The sequence below is a fragment of the Aquila chrysaetos genome, chromosome 22, assembly GCF_900496995.4.
Source record: "Aquila chrysaetos chrysaetos chromosome 22, bAquChr1.4, whole genome shotgun sequence".
Lineage (NCBI taxonomy): Eukaryota > Metazoa > Chordata > Aves > Accipitriformes > Accipitridae > Aquila > Aquila chrysaetos.
In genome coordinates this window covers 4237183-4256830 of record NC_044025.1, presented here as the reverse complement: position 1 = coordinate 4256830, position 19648 = coordinate 4237183, and the positions used below count along the sequence as shown (strand labels likewise).

Below are 19648 nucleotides of genomic sequence, written 5' to 3'. Positions count from 1 at the left end.
GATTTCAGTCCTTGGGCCTTCCCGTGAGGCACCCCTTCTGCACCACTGCTTGTTGAGGACAGCCTCTGGGAACAGGGAAATCCTCCTCAGGCTTTGTGGGGCTCCCTCACCGCACACTTCATGGTGGCCGGCGTGGCCATCAGACCTGGCGCCCTCCCCGGGAGGTGCTTCGTCCTGAGCAGTGCACTGGCCCCCCCTGCCAGCCCCACAGGGGGCTTTGCTCTCACGACAGGCCATTTCAGGGGGGGACTAAAAGAGGGGCACACTCTTTTGTCTGCCCTTTTAGCTAAGGGTCTTTTTCGTTTCATTGCACCCTTTTTCAACACAGGCAGTACCAGGCTGAAATATCCCCCCGCCCTTTTTTTTTTCCTTTCCCTTTTCAGTGTTGAAACAGCTTTCCAGTGACGTAGTTGCCTGAGGGTGTCCTAATGTGTGAGGAGAGAAGAGCAGAGAGAACAGGGGAAGAAAGAGCCCAGGGATCTGGTATTTAATCTCAGCTGTGTTACTGACCAGCAGACATTCAGCACCACTTTTTGTGTGTGTGCTTTATAGATTCTCCTTCCATAAACTGATGACAGAAACGGATTGCAATGCCTTTTTAGACCTTCTATAAGTTTTCAATTTAAAAAAATATAGAAACTTGTTTGAGGAATTCATCAGTATTATAAAAATGCTTATCCGCTATTAGTAATTCCATGCTTAACTCCTAAAAACTTTCTGAAACACTGTCTCTAAAAGAAAGTAAAATAAATTAAATCCAAGATTTTTTTTCTTCCTCAAGAAGAATTAAAACTATTCAACCCCTTAGACTCTTCTTTCAAATAACACTAATGAATACAAGGTCTAGTCATTATATTTATCAAATGTTATTATATATTTGATATGAGATATATACATATTTTTAATATATCTATTACTCCATAATAATTTGGAGTTTGTCCTTTCAGGATCTTTGGCCCTGGCTGATGACCTCAAGGCAAAACCGCTGTCTGAAGAGAAGAGAGACTTGGACAAAGAATCTATGTTAAAAGTATGTTCAATTTTTTTGTCATATTTCTCAGTGTGCTGAGGTGTTCTACCTAGTGAGCATTATTTATGAATTACCCAGAGTTTTTCCAGGTTTTATTTTTACAATTTCTGAATGATAGATAGAGAGCTTATAACTAGGCCAGAAAACATGATATGTGCACTTTTCTTTAATATTTTTCCGAAGGAAAAAAAATACTAAAAAAGAGTATAGTATAAATTAAAAAACTCAAATTATACTTAATTTCAAAAGGTTTCTAGTCTTGTCTCCAGATTTTATTTTTTTTTAATTAAATGTTAAAGGGAGGGAATATGATCTCCAAAGTAAGCAAATTGATTATAAAATAATTACCTATACAGACATAAATTTTCCTGGGCAGGTATTAGCAGATTCATTAATATTCAGTGCTAATAGTGTCATTAATTTTTTGTGCAAGTTAATGTCACAATATCTCCATCTTGTGGTTGACTGAATATTACATGACGATTACTTTTCATTTAGGTTCTATAGGAAAAGTAAGGTCGAAAACAAAAATGAAAAAATTGCTGGTAAGGAGACAAAATTTTAGATATGATTAATTTCATTGCAGGTGTTTGTAAAAAAAGAAAAGGAACAGAAAACAAAAAAAAAGCCTGAGTGCTTAGTAGTTACCTTCAGTAGTTTCAATTTGCCGTATCTAAGTGGTTAATTATAGAAGGGGGTAACTTTTACTTAAAGTTTTATTTTAGAAAATCAAAGAAAAAATTTCATAAGGGTTATGATCAGCTGGATTACTGAGTTCATAAATCATACGTACACTGCCAGATATGTTTTGTTTCTATTTCATACAGGCATTCAAAAATACTGCTGCTGATCGGCAGTTTAACCTTGAAGCTGCGATTAAAAATGTTGACAAAATGTCCAATGAGCTGAAGAAACTAAATGGTAATTCTGAGTTCATCATCCAGCTAAACAAGAAGCTGTTTAAGGCACTGTTTTAAATAGTGTGCAGTTGTGAATGGCTTGGTTTTCTATGTCATACAACTGTTTTTTAATCTAATGAAACAATACAGTTGCTCTATTGTTTTGAAAAATTAATGAAACAGTAGTTACATAGAAATGGAATCATGTTAGCTAACCATGGAAAAAATCTGTTAGGTAGTCAAAGTCATTCCTTTGCAGGAACAGTAATAGTCTCCTAAAAGAAATATTACCAGTATGCTAATACCAAACTTCATTTAACCATCTTGAAGTAAACAAAACAAGGCAACCCTTCAAATTTTTGAAAGACTTGATAGATGAGAACTTCAAAAAGTGCTGTATATAAAATGCCATTCACTGCCATTCAATAAATACCATGGTGATGATACACTGACCTTTGTTTTTCAGTGGAAAGCCAGCTACTGCTTTGTGACCTTATTTTGAATTTCAACCATCCTATGAAGAGCAAAGATTTAAGAGAAGCTGAAGAAAAAACTTGGAGTTTGACAGAAAAGTAATAACATCCATTTTCATGCATCGTCTTCTATTAATACTGTTTCAGTTTGAACTGTAAAATGATAGTATGGTTTCCTGCAGTTAGGCTATTTTTATTTTAAACTGAAAATGTGGAGTGGAAAAATGCTATAAGTAGGTTATTGATTTTGAGAGGGGTTTTTTAACCCAAATTTCCCAAATTAAGACCACTAGGACTGGAAAGACTGATATGATTAACTAGAAAGGTCAGGAAACTGGGCATGAAGTTTTTCGCATGTTGTTGTCTCCTTTTAAACAAAGACATATTGGAACAGTAACAAAAGATTTTAAGTTACTTCAAGTCAAGTCATTGTTCTCTTATCTCAGTTGTGCTCTGGAAAATGGGATAAGAAATGGTCAGTAAAGGAGGAACTGCAACTTGCCATTTGATCTGCCTTCCTCATTCTAAAAACGTTGCTGAGGAAGGGGGCCAAATAGCAGGTTACTTCTGGAAAACCGGAAGTACTTTCATTCTAGTTTCTGGAGTGACTTTCTTAGCTACCAAAGAAAGAGAGTTAGTGGTCTAAATACTCTATGCTGAGATGTTCTTGGCCCAAAATATGAGTAGTCAGTATTTTCATGTAGTTCATTACAATTAATATTTAATCATACTTTACTTGTGGACATGTTTGAATGTTGAGGTGTGTTTTTATTCATATACAAATTATATTTATCTGAATAATCAAATCAAGATTTACTCTGCTGAAAAAAATATGCAGTGTTATAATTTGTTATGCTGGTTTACATTTTATTTCTCTTTCATTAATGAGGTGATTTAAAACAAATAAAACACAATTCCTTAGGAGGTATTTCTGGGTTGTCGGACTTTTCAAGGCAGTGCAATGGAATAGAATTACAACCTCCAGCTCACAGAATCAGTGGTAATATGGGGGATGTTGTTCTTAATTTTAGCATTTTTTTAAAAAACATACATTATAACTGACTTATCTTTCACAAGATTAGTAATGAGCTTTTAAAAAATATTGGCTAGAAACAGGTTTTGTCAGCTGATGATTTTTTTAAATTTTATTTTTCTTTTTTTTCTTTTTGACTCATAGTTAGTTGCATGAAAATGAAATTTGCTAACTTTGAATTCCAGCTCCTAGCTAAATATATTAGAAAGGAAGATAACATTTACAAAACGTATATATTTAAAGTAAAACTGTTCATGAATCTGATTATCTTATCTGAGAAGCTATACAGATTACATGTATTACAGAATACAAGGAAGATATTTTTCTGCCTTCAATTTTGGTTCAAGTGTTTCAAGTGATATACACACAAATGCCTTTAAAGAAGAAAGTGTGACAAAGTCTAACATAATTATCAAACCAAGGTCTTGTCAGAAAGCAAAGGTTACTAGAAAACCGAGGCAAAGAGTTGGATAAATCCCACTTAACAAAGCAGAGGGAAAAACTCTTGATATTGTATGCTTCAGAGGTCCTCAGTTGCAACTTACATTTTAGAACTGAGAATGTTACTGTTTTTCTTGAAAAAATACAGTAAAAACAGAAAGCAGTTGTATAAGAGGAACTAAATTTAGCCTGATTGTGTCTGCTTTCTAAGAGATTTGGGTGTGTTCTGCCAATTAAGAATCACATGATGATAATCTTGTTGATGTGTCTCCTATAAAAAGGTAGTTGCTTAATTAAGAGTCAGAAAGGTACAGTTAAAGAGATGTCTGTTTTAAGAGAGAAAAAGCTTGGTTTTGTGTGAGGTTAGAGGATCCTAGGAGATACATGATTCCAGTTTGTGGGCTAAGACATGCCATCAGTGAATCATTGGTAGTATGGCAGAGAGAACATGACGTGTGTAGATATTTTATTTTTCTAGAAAACTGTGAACAAGGACAGTTTCATAACTGAGTAACACAGACACAGATCTTGACAGGCAGCTGCATATCCAGAGTTGGGGGCTTTTTTGGTGTTGCTGAAACCTGGGTGTCTTTAGGATCCAGGTCGGAGTCCCAGTCTTTTCATAAAAGTGGCCACAGTTAGATTTATTGGTAAGTGAATTATAAGAAAAAATTGGGCCTTTATTGTCTTTTGTCTATTCCTCAACTTTGACAAAGTTTGCGTCTACTCTCTATCACTTTAAATAACATAACTGCTGCTGCAGTTCTGATCTGAAAAATAGCTTACTTTATTTTTTCCTTCTATGAAAGTAGAGACTTGTATTGGTATTTATTTCTGGGTCCTCTAACTTGGCATGGAAATCATTTCAAGACGACACACATATGTTGGAAGATAAAAAATTCTTATGTACTGTATGATTAGTGGACAGTATTAAACACAATGTAGGAAAATCAGATTTATAGAGTACTGCATTTAAGGCATAATTTAAAAATAACATTGTCCTTTTTCCTTAAAATTAAAAGGATTTTTAATGACTTCATTATTTTAGTTTGCTGAAAAAGGAAATATCCTGAAGTTTACAAACTTCAGTAGGCTTCAATACTATATGTGATCTTCATTAAGGTCTCGTTTAAATATGTCCTGCAGCGTATTTTAACATGCACTGGTTTCTTGAACCTCTGTCTTTTCCATCAATCAGAAGAAGAGGTGTTCTTTGGAAGTAGTCAATGATATCTGCTACAGAAGAAAAATCCTGTGGATAGAAAAAATGAGAAGGCTATGGCAAAAATATCAGAATTATTAGTAATTAGTAAAACCAAAAGGTGGGGTTTTTTCCAAACTGTAAATATTTAGCAGTCTTAAAAGATCCAGTAAATATTATCAGATCAGCTGTTTTCATTCTGGCCATAATCTGTAGCTCAATAACTGTTAATCTAATATGTGTACAACCTACTGCAATGTTGTATAATTAATTTATGCGGTCTTGGCCTGTTTAATACATGATGTTATCATTCTGCTTGGCATGATGATTGCACTTGAAAGTTCAAAAAGTTGACTGATAAATTCAGAGAGTTCTGGTTTGGTCAGAACTGCAGTACATGTGCTGACCAGTCTGTCTGGTGCCAGTTAATCCTACACTGTACTGCTGGATGTTAAGTAAACCAGTAGTCTGGGAGCAAAGCAGTAAAGCTGGCAGATATGGATTTGCTGTCAACTGTATATTTCCCTTATCTGGTATCTTAGTGTTAAACAAACATTCCCTAAGCAGGTATATGGATTTCTAATAGCTGTATTCTAAGGCCATCCCTTCATTCCCTGAGTGCAAACAGGAGAATCTGATTTTACTTCCAGCAGTAACATATTCTGTCAGGAATAACTCTAAGAAAATAAGCAGAATTCCACTAGAAAAAAACAGCTGCCAGGTTAAGCAGCCGGACACTTAGGAATGAGACAGGAGATACCTTAAGATGAAGGGAAGTAGTGTGAAAAACACATAGTACCTCTTTTCCTTTTAAGCCAGTTCCTAACAAGTATATGTGATTTTGCTCCTGGTAACGAATCTGGATGTTGTAGACTTTATCTCTGTACAACACCATCAGTACATATGGATGAGTAGCAGTTTTTCTTGAGCTGTCTCTTACCAAGAACGTTCCATCCTGAAAGATGAAAAAATGAAAGATGACAAATAAACATCACTTCTGGGTTTGATCCACGTAACAACCTTAACTAGAGCACTCATGCTTTTAAGTGTTTTTTCTTTCTGAAACCTCTTTCCTCCTGATAAGAGAAACTGCACTATTAAAGAGTTTACGTCATTTCTCAAATGTTTTATCTTTCAATTTGCTACTTAAAACTTTCCTGTCTGATACAAATGCAGATTTTTAGGAAGGGAGGAATGGTGTTCCATGAGGGAGAGATTCCATTAAAGGAGGAAGTAAAATATCAAAGGCCAAACCTCACATCACTTTAACCAAGAAGAGAAGTTCATTTCTGGTAAGTGCCAATCAAGGTTCCTATGTGATCTGTTTACAGACAGCCTAAAATAATGATAGTGTCTGTGTAATTTTGCTAAAGGCAGGGATATTGTCTCGCACTCTCTCTCTGCTTTTCTTCATTTCAGATCTGTTTTAACAAGTCTTCCATTGAAACACCCTTTCTTAAAGGCATTGAATATAATCTCATAAGCTGGACCTTAGTACGAGTCACTGAAATGCTGTACATGTCATCTTTAGCTTATTGCATGCGCTGTGAAGCATCATAGAGTAAACAGATTTCCCACAATGATGGGGTACAATTTTGTTTATCTCCACATGCACAGTTAAGCCTGGGTTTCATCTGTTTGAATCCGTACTTCATTTTGCTGGTAAATACGGCCTAGAAAAGGGTGGGAAGCATCTCATCTAATTCAAGCTACCCGAAACGTGGAATTTGCAACAAATTCCTCACTGGTGACAAAGAACTATTTCCAGAGAACAAGTCACTCCTCCTAAGAGAGGTAAATTGAAACTGCTTTCTGGAGACACATAATTTGTTCTCTTGGAGAAACAACAGCCTTCATGGCTTGTTTAGACTATATGTGTAACTTTTATGTGGGTTAAAACATACAAGGTGAATCCCTCACTCGAAGTATTTATACTGGGGCTCTAACCTTACCATGTTATTTACCTTCACTCTTCCCATGTGACTGCAAGGACATCTAGCTAGGAGATGGTGAGAATCACCAATGATTTAAAGAGTACCTTATTTATTTTTCGAAGAGCTGCTTCTGCTTCTGGCCGGCTAACATAAGCAACGTACCATTCATCATTTAGTGAGTCCTGTGTTTTTTGTGAGAGAGGATAAAGGTGAAAGTCAGCTGTCAATGAATTAGTTTGTGATGTTAACAACATACAAATAAGTAGAGAGAAACTTGAGTGTGAGAGATATTTGGGTTTATGTGCAAAATCTCTGAAGGTATGAGCTTCAGGGATCATACTAGTATGTATTACTGTATGGTAAGTGGCACCAAATGACTTTTAAATTATTTGCTCACTCTGATAAATTTGAAAATATTACATGATAAATTTGAAAATATTACAGATCTAGCTATAATATGTCTGCAAGTAAGCTAGGAAAAACATATTTCCAAATATTTTCAGTAAAAGATAGATTTTAAGTGACATTTTCTCTTTTGTCTTCCTGGGACACTAGCATTCTTTGCCTTCATTTCTCTGGGGATTTTTAAAATTCTTTTATTTTTTCTTTTTTAAATATCATCTGAGACATTAATGCAGACTTCCTGTGAACATACCATGTATGGTTGCCCAGCAGTGTTATCACCAGTAGTGGTTTGCTCTAAACTCATCATATTTAAAGAAATGTGAAACAAAAGTGCATTTAAAGGGCATGAATTCTTTACTCACCAAGGTTTTGTGGAAGGAGAACTGAATATGTAATGCTAGTTGAAGGCAATTGTGCAAAACAAGTAATCTAGAAAACAAGTATTTTTCTAATTTTGTTTTACTGGGTTTTTGCTATTGATGTTTTTCTTGGTGAAGACAAAATAAGGCACTAAAGTTTGACACAGAAAAGGAAACTGAAAGCACCTACTAACATCCTGACAGTGACTACTAACTAGAAAAACAACTTTGAAAAATGTTCTCTCTTGAAATCAGAAAATTTGCTGTGTTTAGCAGTTACGGTTAATACTTGTAATGTTTTGTACCTCATCTTCCTCCATGTTTGTTTGGTGAACAGTCTGTCTGCTAGGAATTGGCAAAGGAGGTCTTATGTCAGCTGTGCCTCTTGAAGGAGATCTGCTGTTGTTGCCTTCAAAGATATAACAGTAGAAAAAATGTTAAAACCAGGAAAATAATTTCTTCTGTGGAGCGCATGCAGGGTGTACAATCTTGATTTTATGAGGCATGAAGAATTTATATCACTCTGATACTGAGACATTATGAATTGATTTGAAATCAGATTTAGGCTACTATATGAGAACCATGTTCTTTACATAAATTCATCCTTGGTGCACAGAGACTTTAACTGAACTCTTGCAGTTCAGGTTTCCTTAAAATCAGATTAACCTGAAATAGAGGTTACATCTTTTTAGCTTCTGTACCACAATTACTCAGTTGAGAGCATCTCTGGTTTCTTTAGAGACAGAAGTAACATTGCCTCCTTGCATCCCTTTCCTTCTTAGCATGTAGAAACTAAAAAAGTCACTGTAAGACATTGGCAGCTGTTACCATATGCAAAAAATCATTTGCAAACCAATTGATTTCTAAGCTTCCTTATATAGGAAGTGTTTTTCTCCCTTTTTTGAGAGTATTAGCGTACCACAGTGACTTGCAGGTACTGTTGCTCAGCTCTCAGTAGTGTTACCTATATTGAAAAAGATGCTAATATGAAGTTTTGACAATGGTTTAACTAGGCAGTAAGCCCAACTTCATGGGAAAAAAAATCTTGGATTCAGACTAAGTTACACAAGATGCCTTTCAGGAACTTGATAGTTTGTTTCTTGCAGTCCAACCAGAAACATCCATAGGAAAAAAAAAATATTTTAACTGCACTGAAACCACCTTTCAACCTTCAGTCATTTTTTGTACAAAAAACGCAGGAATACAGGATACAAACCTAGATGTAAGCGTGGTGGTAGTGAGCCACTTGAAGACAGGTTTCTAGCACTGTTTAAAAAAAAAAGAAAGTAGTCAGTATAAATACAACATTGCTATACATTTCTGTGCTCTGAATAACTGATCTGGACTTTATGCCTGTTTTACACAATGTGAGATCCTGTTGAGACCTATGCAGGATGAAGATAGCCTTCTCTTCCTTCTTTTTGTTTTCCTTTCCTTCTTTTTATGTAAGTAGATCCACCATTAGTTTACTTGAAGCTCAGTATCTGGGAATAAGGCAGAGAGAATCAGTAATGGGTCACCAAGACTTCTGTATCAGGATCAATGCAGAAACTACTTCAGCTTGTTGAGTTTTCACAGGGAATGACTACTTTATTCCCCTAAAGCAGGAAGCACAGGCAAGATTGCTAGATGTTCCTTTCTGTTGGGGCTCCACTTATAGTCATTTTTCTTGAGGCTTCTATAACACTGTTGATGAAAATGCAGTTTCTCATCATTAACGTTGCAACTATGGATGTGGAGCTACTGGGAAGAGTCCAATGAAGGGCCATTGACATGATAAGGGACTGGAGCATCTCACATAGAGCAAAGGCTGAGGGAGCTGAGACTGTTTAGCCTGGAAAAGAGAAGGCTCAGGAGAGATCTTATTAATGCATATAAATACCTGAAGGGAGAGCCAGGCTCTTTTCAGTAGTGCCCAGTGACAGGACCAGAGGCAGTGGGCACAAACTGAAACACAGGAGGTTCCTTCTGAACATCAGGAAACACTTCTTTACTGTGATGGCAACTGAGCACTGGAGCAGGTTGCCAAGAAAGATTGTGGAGTCTCCATTCTTGGAGATACTCAAAAGCTCTCTAGAGATGGTGCTGGGCAGCCTGCTCTAGGTGACCCTGCTTGAGCAGAGGGGTTGGACCAGATGACATCCAGAGGTCCCTGCCAACCTCAACCGTTCTGTGATTCTGTGAGCTACGAGCTGACAGTGGCACAGAGCTCATACCCACAGCACCATAACACTTCCATGTGCCTAAGCTTTCCCTCCTGTGTTCATTTTCATGCTTTTTGTTAGAAAATCTACAATTCCCTTTTATGGCCTGATCCCAGAACCCACATCCAAAACTTCTTAAAATGAAGAGTCCCAATCTTCAGGGTTTTTTTAATTTTTATTTTATTTATTCACCTAACTGGGAACAAACTGCCAGCATGCTTTTCCTTTACAGTTCATATTTCTCTTCTGCTTAAATGAACTGTACAAAAAGCTCTGGGATGAATATGTTAATTACATTTGCAGAACAAAACACCCTATCACAACTTGATTCATGAGTGGGAATCAGCCAAATGGGGGCCTCAGCTATAGCAAAATTTGGAAATGCTGTTTGAATATAAGCAGAAGTGTTCATCACAGGAATAGTTCATATTTGCATATGACCTTGCTATTGCTACTGCAATATTTGTTCTACTGGGGTGTCAGCAGTTCCAGAGGATGATGGTAAATGGGAGGAATTCATCACAGAGCTATTAAAAAAATACCGAGATTAGAAAATGTACTTTAGACTTAGACTCAGGGAGCCCACTCTAACTCATCAAAGGCTCAGTCTGTTGCACACGACATCAGAAGTCAAAATTTACTTAAGGGCTCTTCCATCTAGCAAATGAAGACTTAACAATCTAATATTTGGAAGTTGAAGCTAGTAAAAATTATAGTTGAAGCAAGGTTCACAATTTTAAATAGGAATTATTAAGCATTAGAGTAAAATTTAGTAAAAGGGTGGTGAAATTCTTTCGGACTGAACTCTAGACAACTAAGGTTGTGGGGTTTTTTAGTTTTCAAACAATTAGTTGTCACAGCTCTAGCACTTAGGCCCGTAGAGTGTGCAGAATCCTTTTAAAGAAGGACCACTTTGACCTACATCCTGCATAGTTTTGTAGAAGATGATCCCTTCCCAAAAGGGCTTGTCATTCTTATGGATCCTGCAGGCAATGGGAGAGATGTCTCAAGAATGGAAGCATTGTACTGTGTAGGCCCTAAAATACTTCCTTGTCATAAAACTGAGAGATTTGCATTTTTTTTCTTGGTTGCCTGATGTACACTATCTATCTGCTTCACTGAATACAGAGCTTCAATTATATGAAGTATTCTTCTTGAATCAGGAACAACACAAATTAGCATGTAGTGGAGGCAAGGGTGTGGCCTGAAAAATAATGGGCTACTTCAAGTAGTTACCTTCTGTTTGCCTGAGAACCCTGTAGCCACATACATACTATTATTTGCCAGATTGCAAAGAGATTGAGATTCAAAAGGAACAACACAATAATGGGTGAAACAAACCTTTCTGCACCAGGCATGCTGTTGGATCCTGGCCTAGGTGGAGGCTTGGCAGATTTGGATGGGAATGTATTGGAGCTGTACTGGGGCAAAGATAGCTGGGGCACTGGTCTTTGGGGTGCAGCTGTGGAGAGGAAGAGAAGGAAACTTAAAACTTATGTGAGACATTCTTAAATGAGGTAGAGTGAAGAAATGTCACATTACTGCTGTTTAATTAGATAAATGCAATGGAGTAAACTGTTTTATAAAGAATCTTTGATAGGTTAGTTACAGATTGTAAACTCATATGGTCAACTGAGAGCTTGAAATTAAGTATTAAAATTAAAAATAAACTGGAGCAGCCTTGAGCAACATTTACATTTTCTAACTTCTGTTTTGGATAAGCCACAATTCAGCTACCTTAACTGCAGTAGAGCTGAAGGTGGTACATAACCATGTGTTCTCTGTTACATTGCTTCTAAATAGTGGATTTGAGGCTAACTTTTTGAACTTCGTTCCTTTGTGAGATTTCTCCCGTATCATCGTAAAGAACAGCATAAAATAAAATATTTTCTTTCTGCAGTGTCCTCAGACCTCAGCTACTGGTAAGAGGGGAACAGATTAAGTGCGCTTTGCACAGCTTAAATAGCCCTATTCTTTATGGAGTCTTAAAGGCAGTGATAATTTGTAGACACTTGGCCAAATGTTCTGCTTCTGTTATGGCATCACTTTACCAACTTAATTTTAGGAACCAGGATTCTGAAATAATTTATAAACACTATTATTACATGAAACAAGTTCTGCTTCTGTTCATTAGAGTAAATAACGTTACACAGAAGACTACTACCAGCAGGATTTGACTGAACATTTTGTTGAAAACTGGGAGGATACCGGGTTTACGTGCCTAGCTGCTTGATGCTGTGTGCTGATCGCAAATCTCTAATATGTAATGTGTTTCAAAATAAGAAATCCTGCTGTTTTGTAACTGGCTGACTCAAGGAAGCTATTAGCTATTGATTTCCTGTGTTTTGCGGCTTTGATATATAAATCTGCATGAGGTACTTTGCAAGCATTCTACAACCTGTCAAGAGACCACCTGACTTTTTGAAATGGCTCTAAAGAAACAACTCTGCAATCTTTTCTTTTTTTTTTTTTTTTTTTTTTTAGAACTAAGACAAAGAAAGACTTTAAGTTTTAAAAATCACTGTAGAAATACTTACTGTCTTCTTCTTCCTGGGGAGCCAAAAGAAAATAAACATTAGCAACATATTATAGCACCATTCTTAGGAATATTTTAAAAAACAAAAACCTGGAGGTTAGTGAATTTTGAGTATACAAGGACTGTAATATCTATACTGTCACTTTCATCTAAAATGCTGGGGATTCTATCCTCATGCAACTCCAAATAATTTTTAAAGTTCTTGTGTTAAGGTGCTGCTATTGTTTACAAATAAGCTGTGAGGTAGATTTCCCATAATGGATCTTGACCCAAAGTAGTCAGAAACTCTCAGCAAATGTAAACTTTCCTTATTCCTTCAGTAAGCGTAGAATCTCAGAGTTATCTGAAAGTGAAATCCTTAGGTCAGCTTAAGCCGAAAAAAAGCTCAAAACCTAGTATAAGCAAAATCACTTCTCCCATGTCATAAAAAAATTCTGGCCTTATTCTTCATGTTACCTAAAAGTACTCAGGGAATCAACTGACCTTGATATAGAAGAACTGTTTTAAAAGAAGCTATGTGCTATGAAAGATCCGTGAGTATTCATTATAACTGATAAAAAAACCCAAGTTTACCTTTTCCAGAATTATTAGTTTATACAGGTACTTATTTTATTTTAGTCCCTATACCTTTAAATATTTGCTTTGAGACTATACTTACTCCATTTTTTTTGTGTGGTGGCCAACCCGGCCTGAAATGAAAGAGAGAAAACAAAACATGAATCATAGGTGGAATGTTACTCATTCACTTTGTGTGCATTAGGCTGTATTTTCAACTAAAACATGAATTTATAGTAAGTTTTATAGACTCAATGAATGCAGAAACACTTTTTTCCTCATAAAAATATCTAAGATTCTAATTTTCAGCCATAATCTAAGACATTATGCTAGTCCTTAGCCCATCTTGATTCTATCAACAAGGAAAGCATCTGATTAATTGATTATAAGATTAGAGCTTAAAACAAGTTTTTACAATGATGAAACATTAGATTTCCAAGTCTTGAACTCATTTATAGTACTTAGCAACGTTGCTGGAGCACATGATAAGCCTTCCAGTCTTTGTTTCTCTGATAAATTATCCTGGCTGATTAGCAGATCTCAATCACTTTTTTTATTTTGTTTTAAGATCAGGCACACTGTTCAGCCCACAAGTTATCTAGAAAATGCTAGAGAATGACCTAGATCTGCTAGAGAATGCTGTTTGCTATTAAGGAGTTTTGCAGGCCAGTAAAATCAATGGTAGGAAGGTAAAGCTTTCTTTTTCTAACATCCTAAAAATAATAGCAATAGAACTCATGAAAGAATGTTCCCTAGAGCAAGAACTTGATCTGGTGAAAAACACATGGATCATATATTTCTTTGTGCAACTTGGAAGTGAGTCATGCCCTGCGTAATGGCTGTTTCAGATATGACTGGAGAGATTTTTCTGCATTCACAGTTTTCTGTAGCTTACAACACATGCCATGCATATTCATAAAGCAAAACTTTGATATTCACAGACACTGCTGTCATGCAGTAGCAGTAAATTACACTATCCTGTGTTGCTTATCCATATTTTTGTTAAATTTAATTTATCCTTTATTAAATTTCAATGAAATGAACACTTACTTTACAGGGGTTTGCTTCCTTATAGGAGGTGGATTGCCTCTTTCATATCTGTCACTTGGTGGGACAGGAGGTTTTGGCATCATTGCTAGCTGTTCCCCCAGGGATCTAAAGCAGGAGCAAGATGATGAAATAAAGGCAAAAATCTGCTCACTAAGAAATAACTGGGTAGTACTGGCATCGAGATTCTCATTTCCAGAGGCAAAACTCTTACCTTAGCTGCGAAGTCAGAGGCTGTAAAACAACAAGGAATAGTTAAAAGACTGTGTAAGGGTATCAAAATAGGTGAAAAATAGCAATAAGCATGAAACAAAAAAGACCTTACCTTTTCAGGAAGGCCTGGCTTCCTTCCTGAAAATAGTAAAAGCTTACATTGAGAAAAAATGAAAGTTAAGATAATTAAACATTATGAAAAAACCCAAGTTTTGAATATCATTGAAAGTGAATTTTGCAGATGTAAGCACTCAGCCTCCCAAGATGTGAGCCAGAAAATTATTTTGGCTTTGCAAGAGATGGCAAAATTGCAATATCTCTTATTAAAGGAAAATTTTAAAATTTTCAAAGTGGCGTGTTTTACAATCATATTTTCTATGGTTCAGCTTTGAATTACTGGATACTTTAATGCCATTATGTAACAGATAGAAGTGTTCAGATAATAAATAAAAATCATAGAGTAGTCGCTTTAGATTCTCTGTAAAATATGGTTTTCAGGTCTGAAACAAATGCCATTTTTTTCTGTTTTTCAGTTCTCAGCATTCTTTTAAGTCTGGGTGCCAAATTACATAGAGTAGTGTATGCAGAGTTTCATTAGCTTTGTATGCAAAAGTTATTTCCTCTTTTAACTTACTAAATATTTCCTTGTTCATTCACTTAAGTATTACATCAACCCTTTATTGCACAGGGAACTCATGTCTTTCTGTTCAACTAGTCCTGAGCTAGGCTTGCGACTTTCTAGATACAATTTCTCTTACTTTATAAGTACTGCTCACATTATTTATTCATAAACAGGTCACCTTGTATGTGATTGGATTACAGTACATTTGGTTGAGCCTTGTTCTTTTGCATGAATGATATTCAAACTGATAATTTTTAATAATTAAAAAAAAAAAAAAACATTGATATGAGCATAAGCAAATACTGACCTGATACTGGGCTTTCTCTTTCTCTTTCAAATGGTGGAGCAAGGCGATCCAGTGGGGGTTTTGTGCTTCTGTCTATAGAAGGAGCTGGGGCTAAACACAAAAGCTGTGTAAGATAATTTGCTAGTATAGGTCAATATATCTTTATTTTGCATAGCCATGAACTGGTGTTACTTCTTAGAATAACAAGTGAGGCTTCTGTATAAATAGTAGAAGAGAGTGGAACTGAGGAGATACAGGCAAAAGTGAAGCGCTGTATACCCCATGGGAAAAGCTTTATAAAGAGGAAACCAGCTGTACTTACGTTTCAAAGGCTTGACATTTCTGTCTCTATTCAAGTCATTGTTGCTTGGTGGAGGAGGAAAAGCTGGCAGCTAAAACAAATATTTTACATGTGGTTAAAGTGTGTCTTCACCTTTCAGTTTTAATTTTAGTATATTAACCCCACCACACCACATCTGCCCACCTTTGCTGTCTCTGGTACAGCACAAGAAATAGGTCTCTGCTCAGTGCAGGAAGGATAGGAGCCATTAACACTCCTGAAGAATGAACTACATACATTTTTTTTGTTAGATACAGAATTGCCTCCATCTGTTTCATCTCACAAGGAATACTCTAGTGGGATGTTATCTTTGGGGAGGGCATGAGTATTGTCAAAGGAAAGAAAGAGGAGCTTCAACAATGCTGTTGTATCTTTTCCCCTTCAATGCAGCAGGTGTTAGTTTTGAAAACTGGTACTGAAATTAGTGGATGTGAATTTGAAGTTGAGAAATATGTATTAAGTCTGTGTTACTGACTATTGCTGATGGAGGCAGGGGGAGAAAGGACTGTTCTTTGTTACTGGCAGAGCTGGGGTCAAACAGCATTTTGTTGTCAGCAGCTGCAAAAGGTGTTTGCATCTAAACCTAGATTTCTCCAGACAAATGCCTTCCAATGTTCGTTCTTATTCCAAAAAAATAGAGCAGCAATTTGGGACAGCAGTCTTGAGAACTCATGACACCTAAAAGTCTTATGTGTTTTATACATATGAACTATGACACTGGATCAGACCAAAAGTCCCTCTATCACATCCTAAAAATTACCTTTACTTGTGTACATAGCTAGGTCTAATGCACATCTGTTCTGGCATACAGTGAACCTATAGTACCAGTTGTAAACAGCACAATAGCTTTCAGTTTTGAACTAGTCACAGTACCAAAAAAAGGAAAAGAATTCTGGGTCATCCAGGTTCTCATTATACAGTCCCTTATATTTTTATGTGATCTTAATTCATTTGGACAATTGATAGAAGTATAGCTTGGAAAGAGTTAGCCTTTTTTTCTTTTTACAAATATCACTAAAGAAACAGAGAAGCATCTATTACAAATCTATAATTTATATGGGAGAAGCATTCACAACTGGGTACAAATTCCCGGTATAAGAAACAGCCAAGTAATGTGAAATAATTTAATATACTTGTCCCATGAAATTTAATTGTTCCATGAAAAAATGGCCACCCTGTAACAGAGTTCAAATCTATTTTGATGGCTGAAATTCTTCATCTACGTACACTATCTGAATAAAAATGGCATTACACTTGGACTTCTAAGAAGGTATTGGCAAAGGAAATGAGTGAAACATTAAGAAAGAAACATACAGAAGCACCTCTGCCCCCAAATGAGGCTGGTACTGGGGATGAGCCAGGTCGCTGGGGTGGTACTGGAGGCTGATGTGATGATCTAGTTGTTGGAGGTCTGTCTAAAGAAAACAAAAAATCTCAAACTAAACAACTACACAGAGCTTGGTTATTTTATTCTCATTAGATCTTTATGAAAAAGAGCCCTTGCAATAATCTGCATACTTAAGTTAATATATGATAAAGACATTGTTTTAGTATATAATGGACAGTTGCTTTATGATCAATGTTGTATTGGGAATTAGAGGCTCGCCTGTTGCTTTGGCAGTGAGGTAACTCCATCTGCTAGTCTGTTGGCCCACACTATCTATTTTCACTGCAGTGCAGTGACTGTGTGAAACACCAGCCAGTCTAAATGGCAGTTTAGTGCTCCTGTATTAGGCTCCACAACTGCAGGCTGGTGAAGAGTCAGACATAAAAAAATGACAGGCAGGGAAAGCTGATCTCTTTCTTTTCCCATTTTTCACTAGAGTTTTTTGCCACTGTTGTGACAACTTGCTGTGTTCAAGGTTGCATTACTAAAGCAAATGCAGTATGCACATATGTTTAAATTCATGCAGATTCAAACCAAAGGACAAATAATGCACACATCACACAAAATAATCTTCAATCCAACAGAGCTTGTCTGAAGTAGAAAATTTAGCTTTAAAAGTCACAAAGCCACCAACGTGCTGTAAGTCTGTGTCACTAAATCTTGTTCATGTACTACACTGTTGACTTCAAGGGAAAAACCTTCTATATTCTATTACCAGCCACCTAAAATGTGGCTGATAATGTGTAAAAATATAATTTACAAATTATTAATAACACCTAATTTTTAGTAATTACCTATATAATCTGTGTTGTTTGCAAGTGATTTGGCAGGAAATATGACATTGTGGTGTGCTTCATCATTATTGGATGGAGGTGGCTCATAGCCATCACTGTCATGTTCTGCTTCCTCAGGTTCTTCTGTTGGTGATTCATAGTCAGCTTCATCTTCCTTTTCCTGGTCGTCATCATCAGGGCTTTCATAGTCATCATCTTCATCCTGGCAAATGTACATAAAAGATGAGTGCTGTAACAGGATACTAAACACTTCAGTGCAATTTCCTTGTAGCCTTTCACTGTGGTATTTTTCACTCTGGAGGATATCAAGTTTTTACAACCAGTTTGAGTGAAAAAATTCTTTGTTGAAATAAAATGGTGAAAGGAGGCAGCATTTTATTAACACATACAGCACTCAACAGCTTAAGAACAGAAATGGGTATCATTTTATAACAGTAACTGCAGTAGAAGGTCAAGGTAAGGTGATAGCTTATTGAAATGCACAGCGCCTTTGTTTTAGGTAACAGACAAGGCACCATTAAACAGTTCACTGCTTCCTAGAAACACACTGCAGCAGCAGTTGATGCCTGTTGATACTCGTTCTTCCTTAATAGCATGTACTCTACAGCCTGCAACTCAACTTTTTAAAAATGCTTCAGGAAAAATGAGGTCTTTGATATGGGTCTTGGTGCCCTCCGCTGACCAGAACCAAACCAGCTTCATACAACTTGCAGGACCCGGTTAAGATCACAGTGAAAATATGGTAGCGGTCGTTGCACACACCTTCTGTTCCATCTGCCAAGGCTTACAAGAAAAAGAATACTCAGTTTGTCGTTGGTATCTTGGCTGAAATTTCCAGACTAGCTCTGTATTGACATAGAGCCCAGGTGCTCTATAGGTGGTTACTTTTAACTTTTGTGCTCCCAAAATAGCAGCACATCTCCTGCAAACTTAGTAGCAAGTGGTTTTTAAAAATCCCTCTCCATTTTTTTGCAAAAAACCATTGGCACTGGTCAGTGTAAGAGATCTTCATAAACCCAGACTGTGCATCAGTCAGCTTATTCAGTTAGCTAGCTGAGTTGTGTATGCTTTATCTAATGATGTTTACCAATGCATTTTCTGTGCTGAAAGGCAAAAGGAACATTTACAGTCTAGTTGGCTTCAAAAAATTAGATTCTTCAACAAATCAACTCTAGAGAATAAAATGGCAAGTATTTGCCATTGAATAACATAGCAAAGTTTCCTTTACTAGCCACCTCTTTTAAGAGCTTGAAACAGGTCTATAAAATTCAGCTGAGGTTCTGGGGAGACCTGGTCATAGGCTGTGAGCTTCTACTTGAGCCAGTAGTATAGGACTGCCATTCTGAAGCTCTGCCTTGCGTTACTGGGGGAGACCGTTTTCTCAGTGAAGAAATTTGTGTGCAGCTACTCCAATCATTCATGCTCCTGCTTCTCTTTCTCCTCATCCTAACACCCCCTGCCATTGCTCACTCCATCCATGCTGCCCAAAGTAGATAATGCAAGAAATTATAGACCTTACAGAAGAGGTAATCCGTTCAACCAGTAAGTTTTGTTAACCTGATACTCACAAATGAAGACCAGCCACCATCTTCTTGACTGTATCCTGTGTAAAGAAGCATAACCACAGACTTCTTAGCATGTACAACTTTAAACTATCAAGATGTAACTTGATGAAAAGGACACAACAAATCCCAGGTCAGTTCTAAACCACAATACTGTGTCACAGGAACAAGGTAGGTCTTTCAAAGGCAGGCAGGCAGGCAGGCATGGAAGGTAGTACGAATAACATTCTGATTCAAAACTAAGAGTATAGCTATCCTTGTATGAGATGATGTATGTGCTGTCGCTTCACATTTGTCCTACACTTCCAGTTTTAAATATAATTTGAA

The 19648-nt window shown here is 36.6% G+C and overlaps 2 protein-coding genes across 2 annotated transcripts in view; one reads left to right on the top strand and one right to left on the bottom strand.

Moving 5' to 3' along the window:
- The window catches only part of C22H5orf58 (chromosome 22 C5orf58 homolog), a 34753-nt gene extending 31591 nt beyond the window's left edge, over positions 1–3162 (top strand). The window contains exons 4-6 of the mRNA XM_029998301.1: positions 948–1030; positions 1858–1951; positions 2396–3162. Of these exons, the coding sequence (XP_029854161.1) occupies positions 948–1030; positions 1858–1951; positions 2396–2505 (287 nt within the window). The 3' untranslated portion in view covers positions 2506–3162. The remainder of the gene's footprint in view (positions 1–947; positions 1031–1857; positions 1952–2395) is intronic.
- Positions 3163–4325: 1163 nt separating this feature from the next.
- The window catches only part of LCP2 (lymphocyte cytosolic protein 2), a 33108-nt gene continuing 17785 nt past the window's right edge, over positions 4326–19648 (bottom strand). The window contains exons 6-21 of the mRNA XM_029998300.2: positions 19328–19362; positions 17760–17961; positions 16893–16993; positions 15561–15630; positions 15260–15349; positions 14443–14468; positions 14332–14351; positions 14121–14225; positions 13174–13204; positions 12517–12529; positions 11321–11441; positions 8992–9041; positions 8081–8184; positions 7116–7193; positions 5877–6032; positions 4326–5128 (exon numbers count right to left, since the gene is read on the bottom strand). Coding sequence (XP_029854160.1) covers positions 5006–5128; positions 5877–6032; positions 7116–7193; positions 8081–8184; positions 8992–9041; positions 11321–11441; positions 12517–12529; positions 13174–13204; positions 14121–14225; positions 14332–14351; positions 14443–14468; positions 15260–15349; positions 15561–15630; positions 16893–16993; positions 17760–17961; positions 19328–19362 — 1325 coding nt within the window. The 3' untranslated portion in view covers positions 4326–5005. The remainder of the gene's footprint in view (positions 5129–5876; positions 6033–7115; positions 7194–8080; positions 8185–8991; positions 9042–11320; positions 11442–12516; positions 12530–13173; positions 13205–14120; positions 14226–14331; positions 14352–14442; positions 14469–15259; positions 15350–15560; positions 15631–16892; positions 16994–17759; positions 17962–19327; positions 19363–19648) is intronic.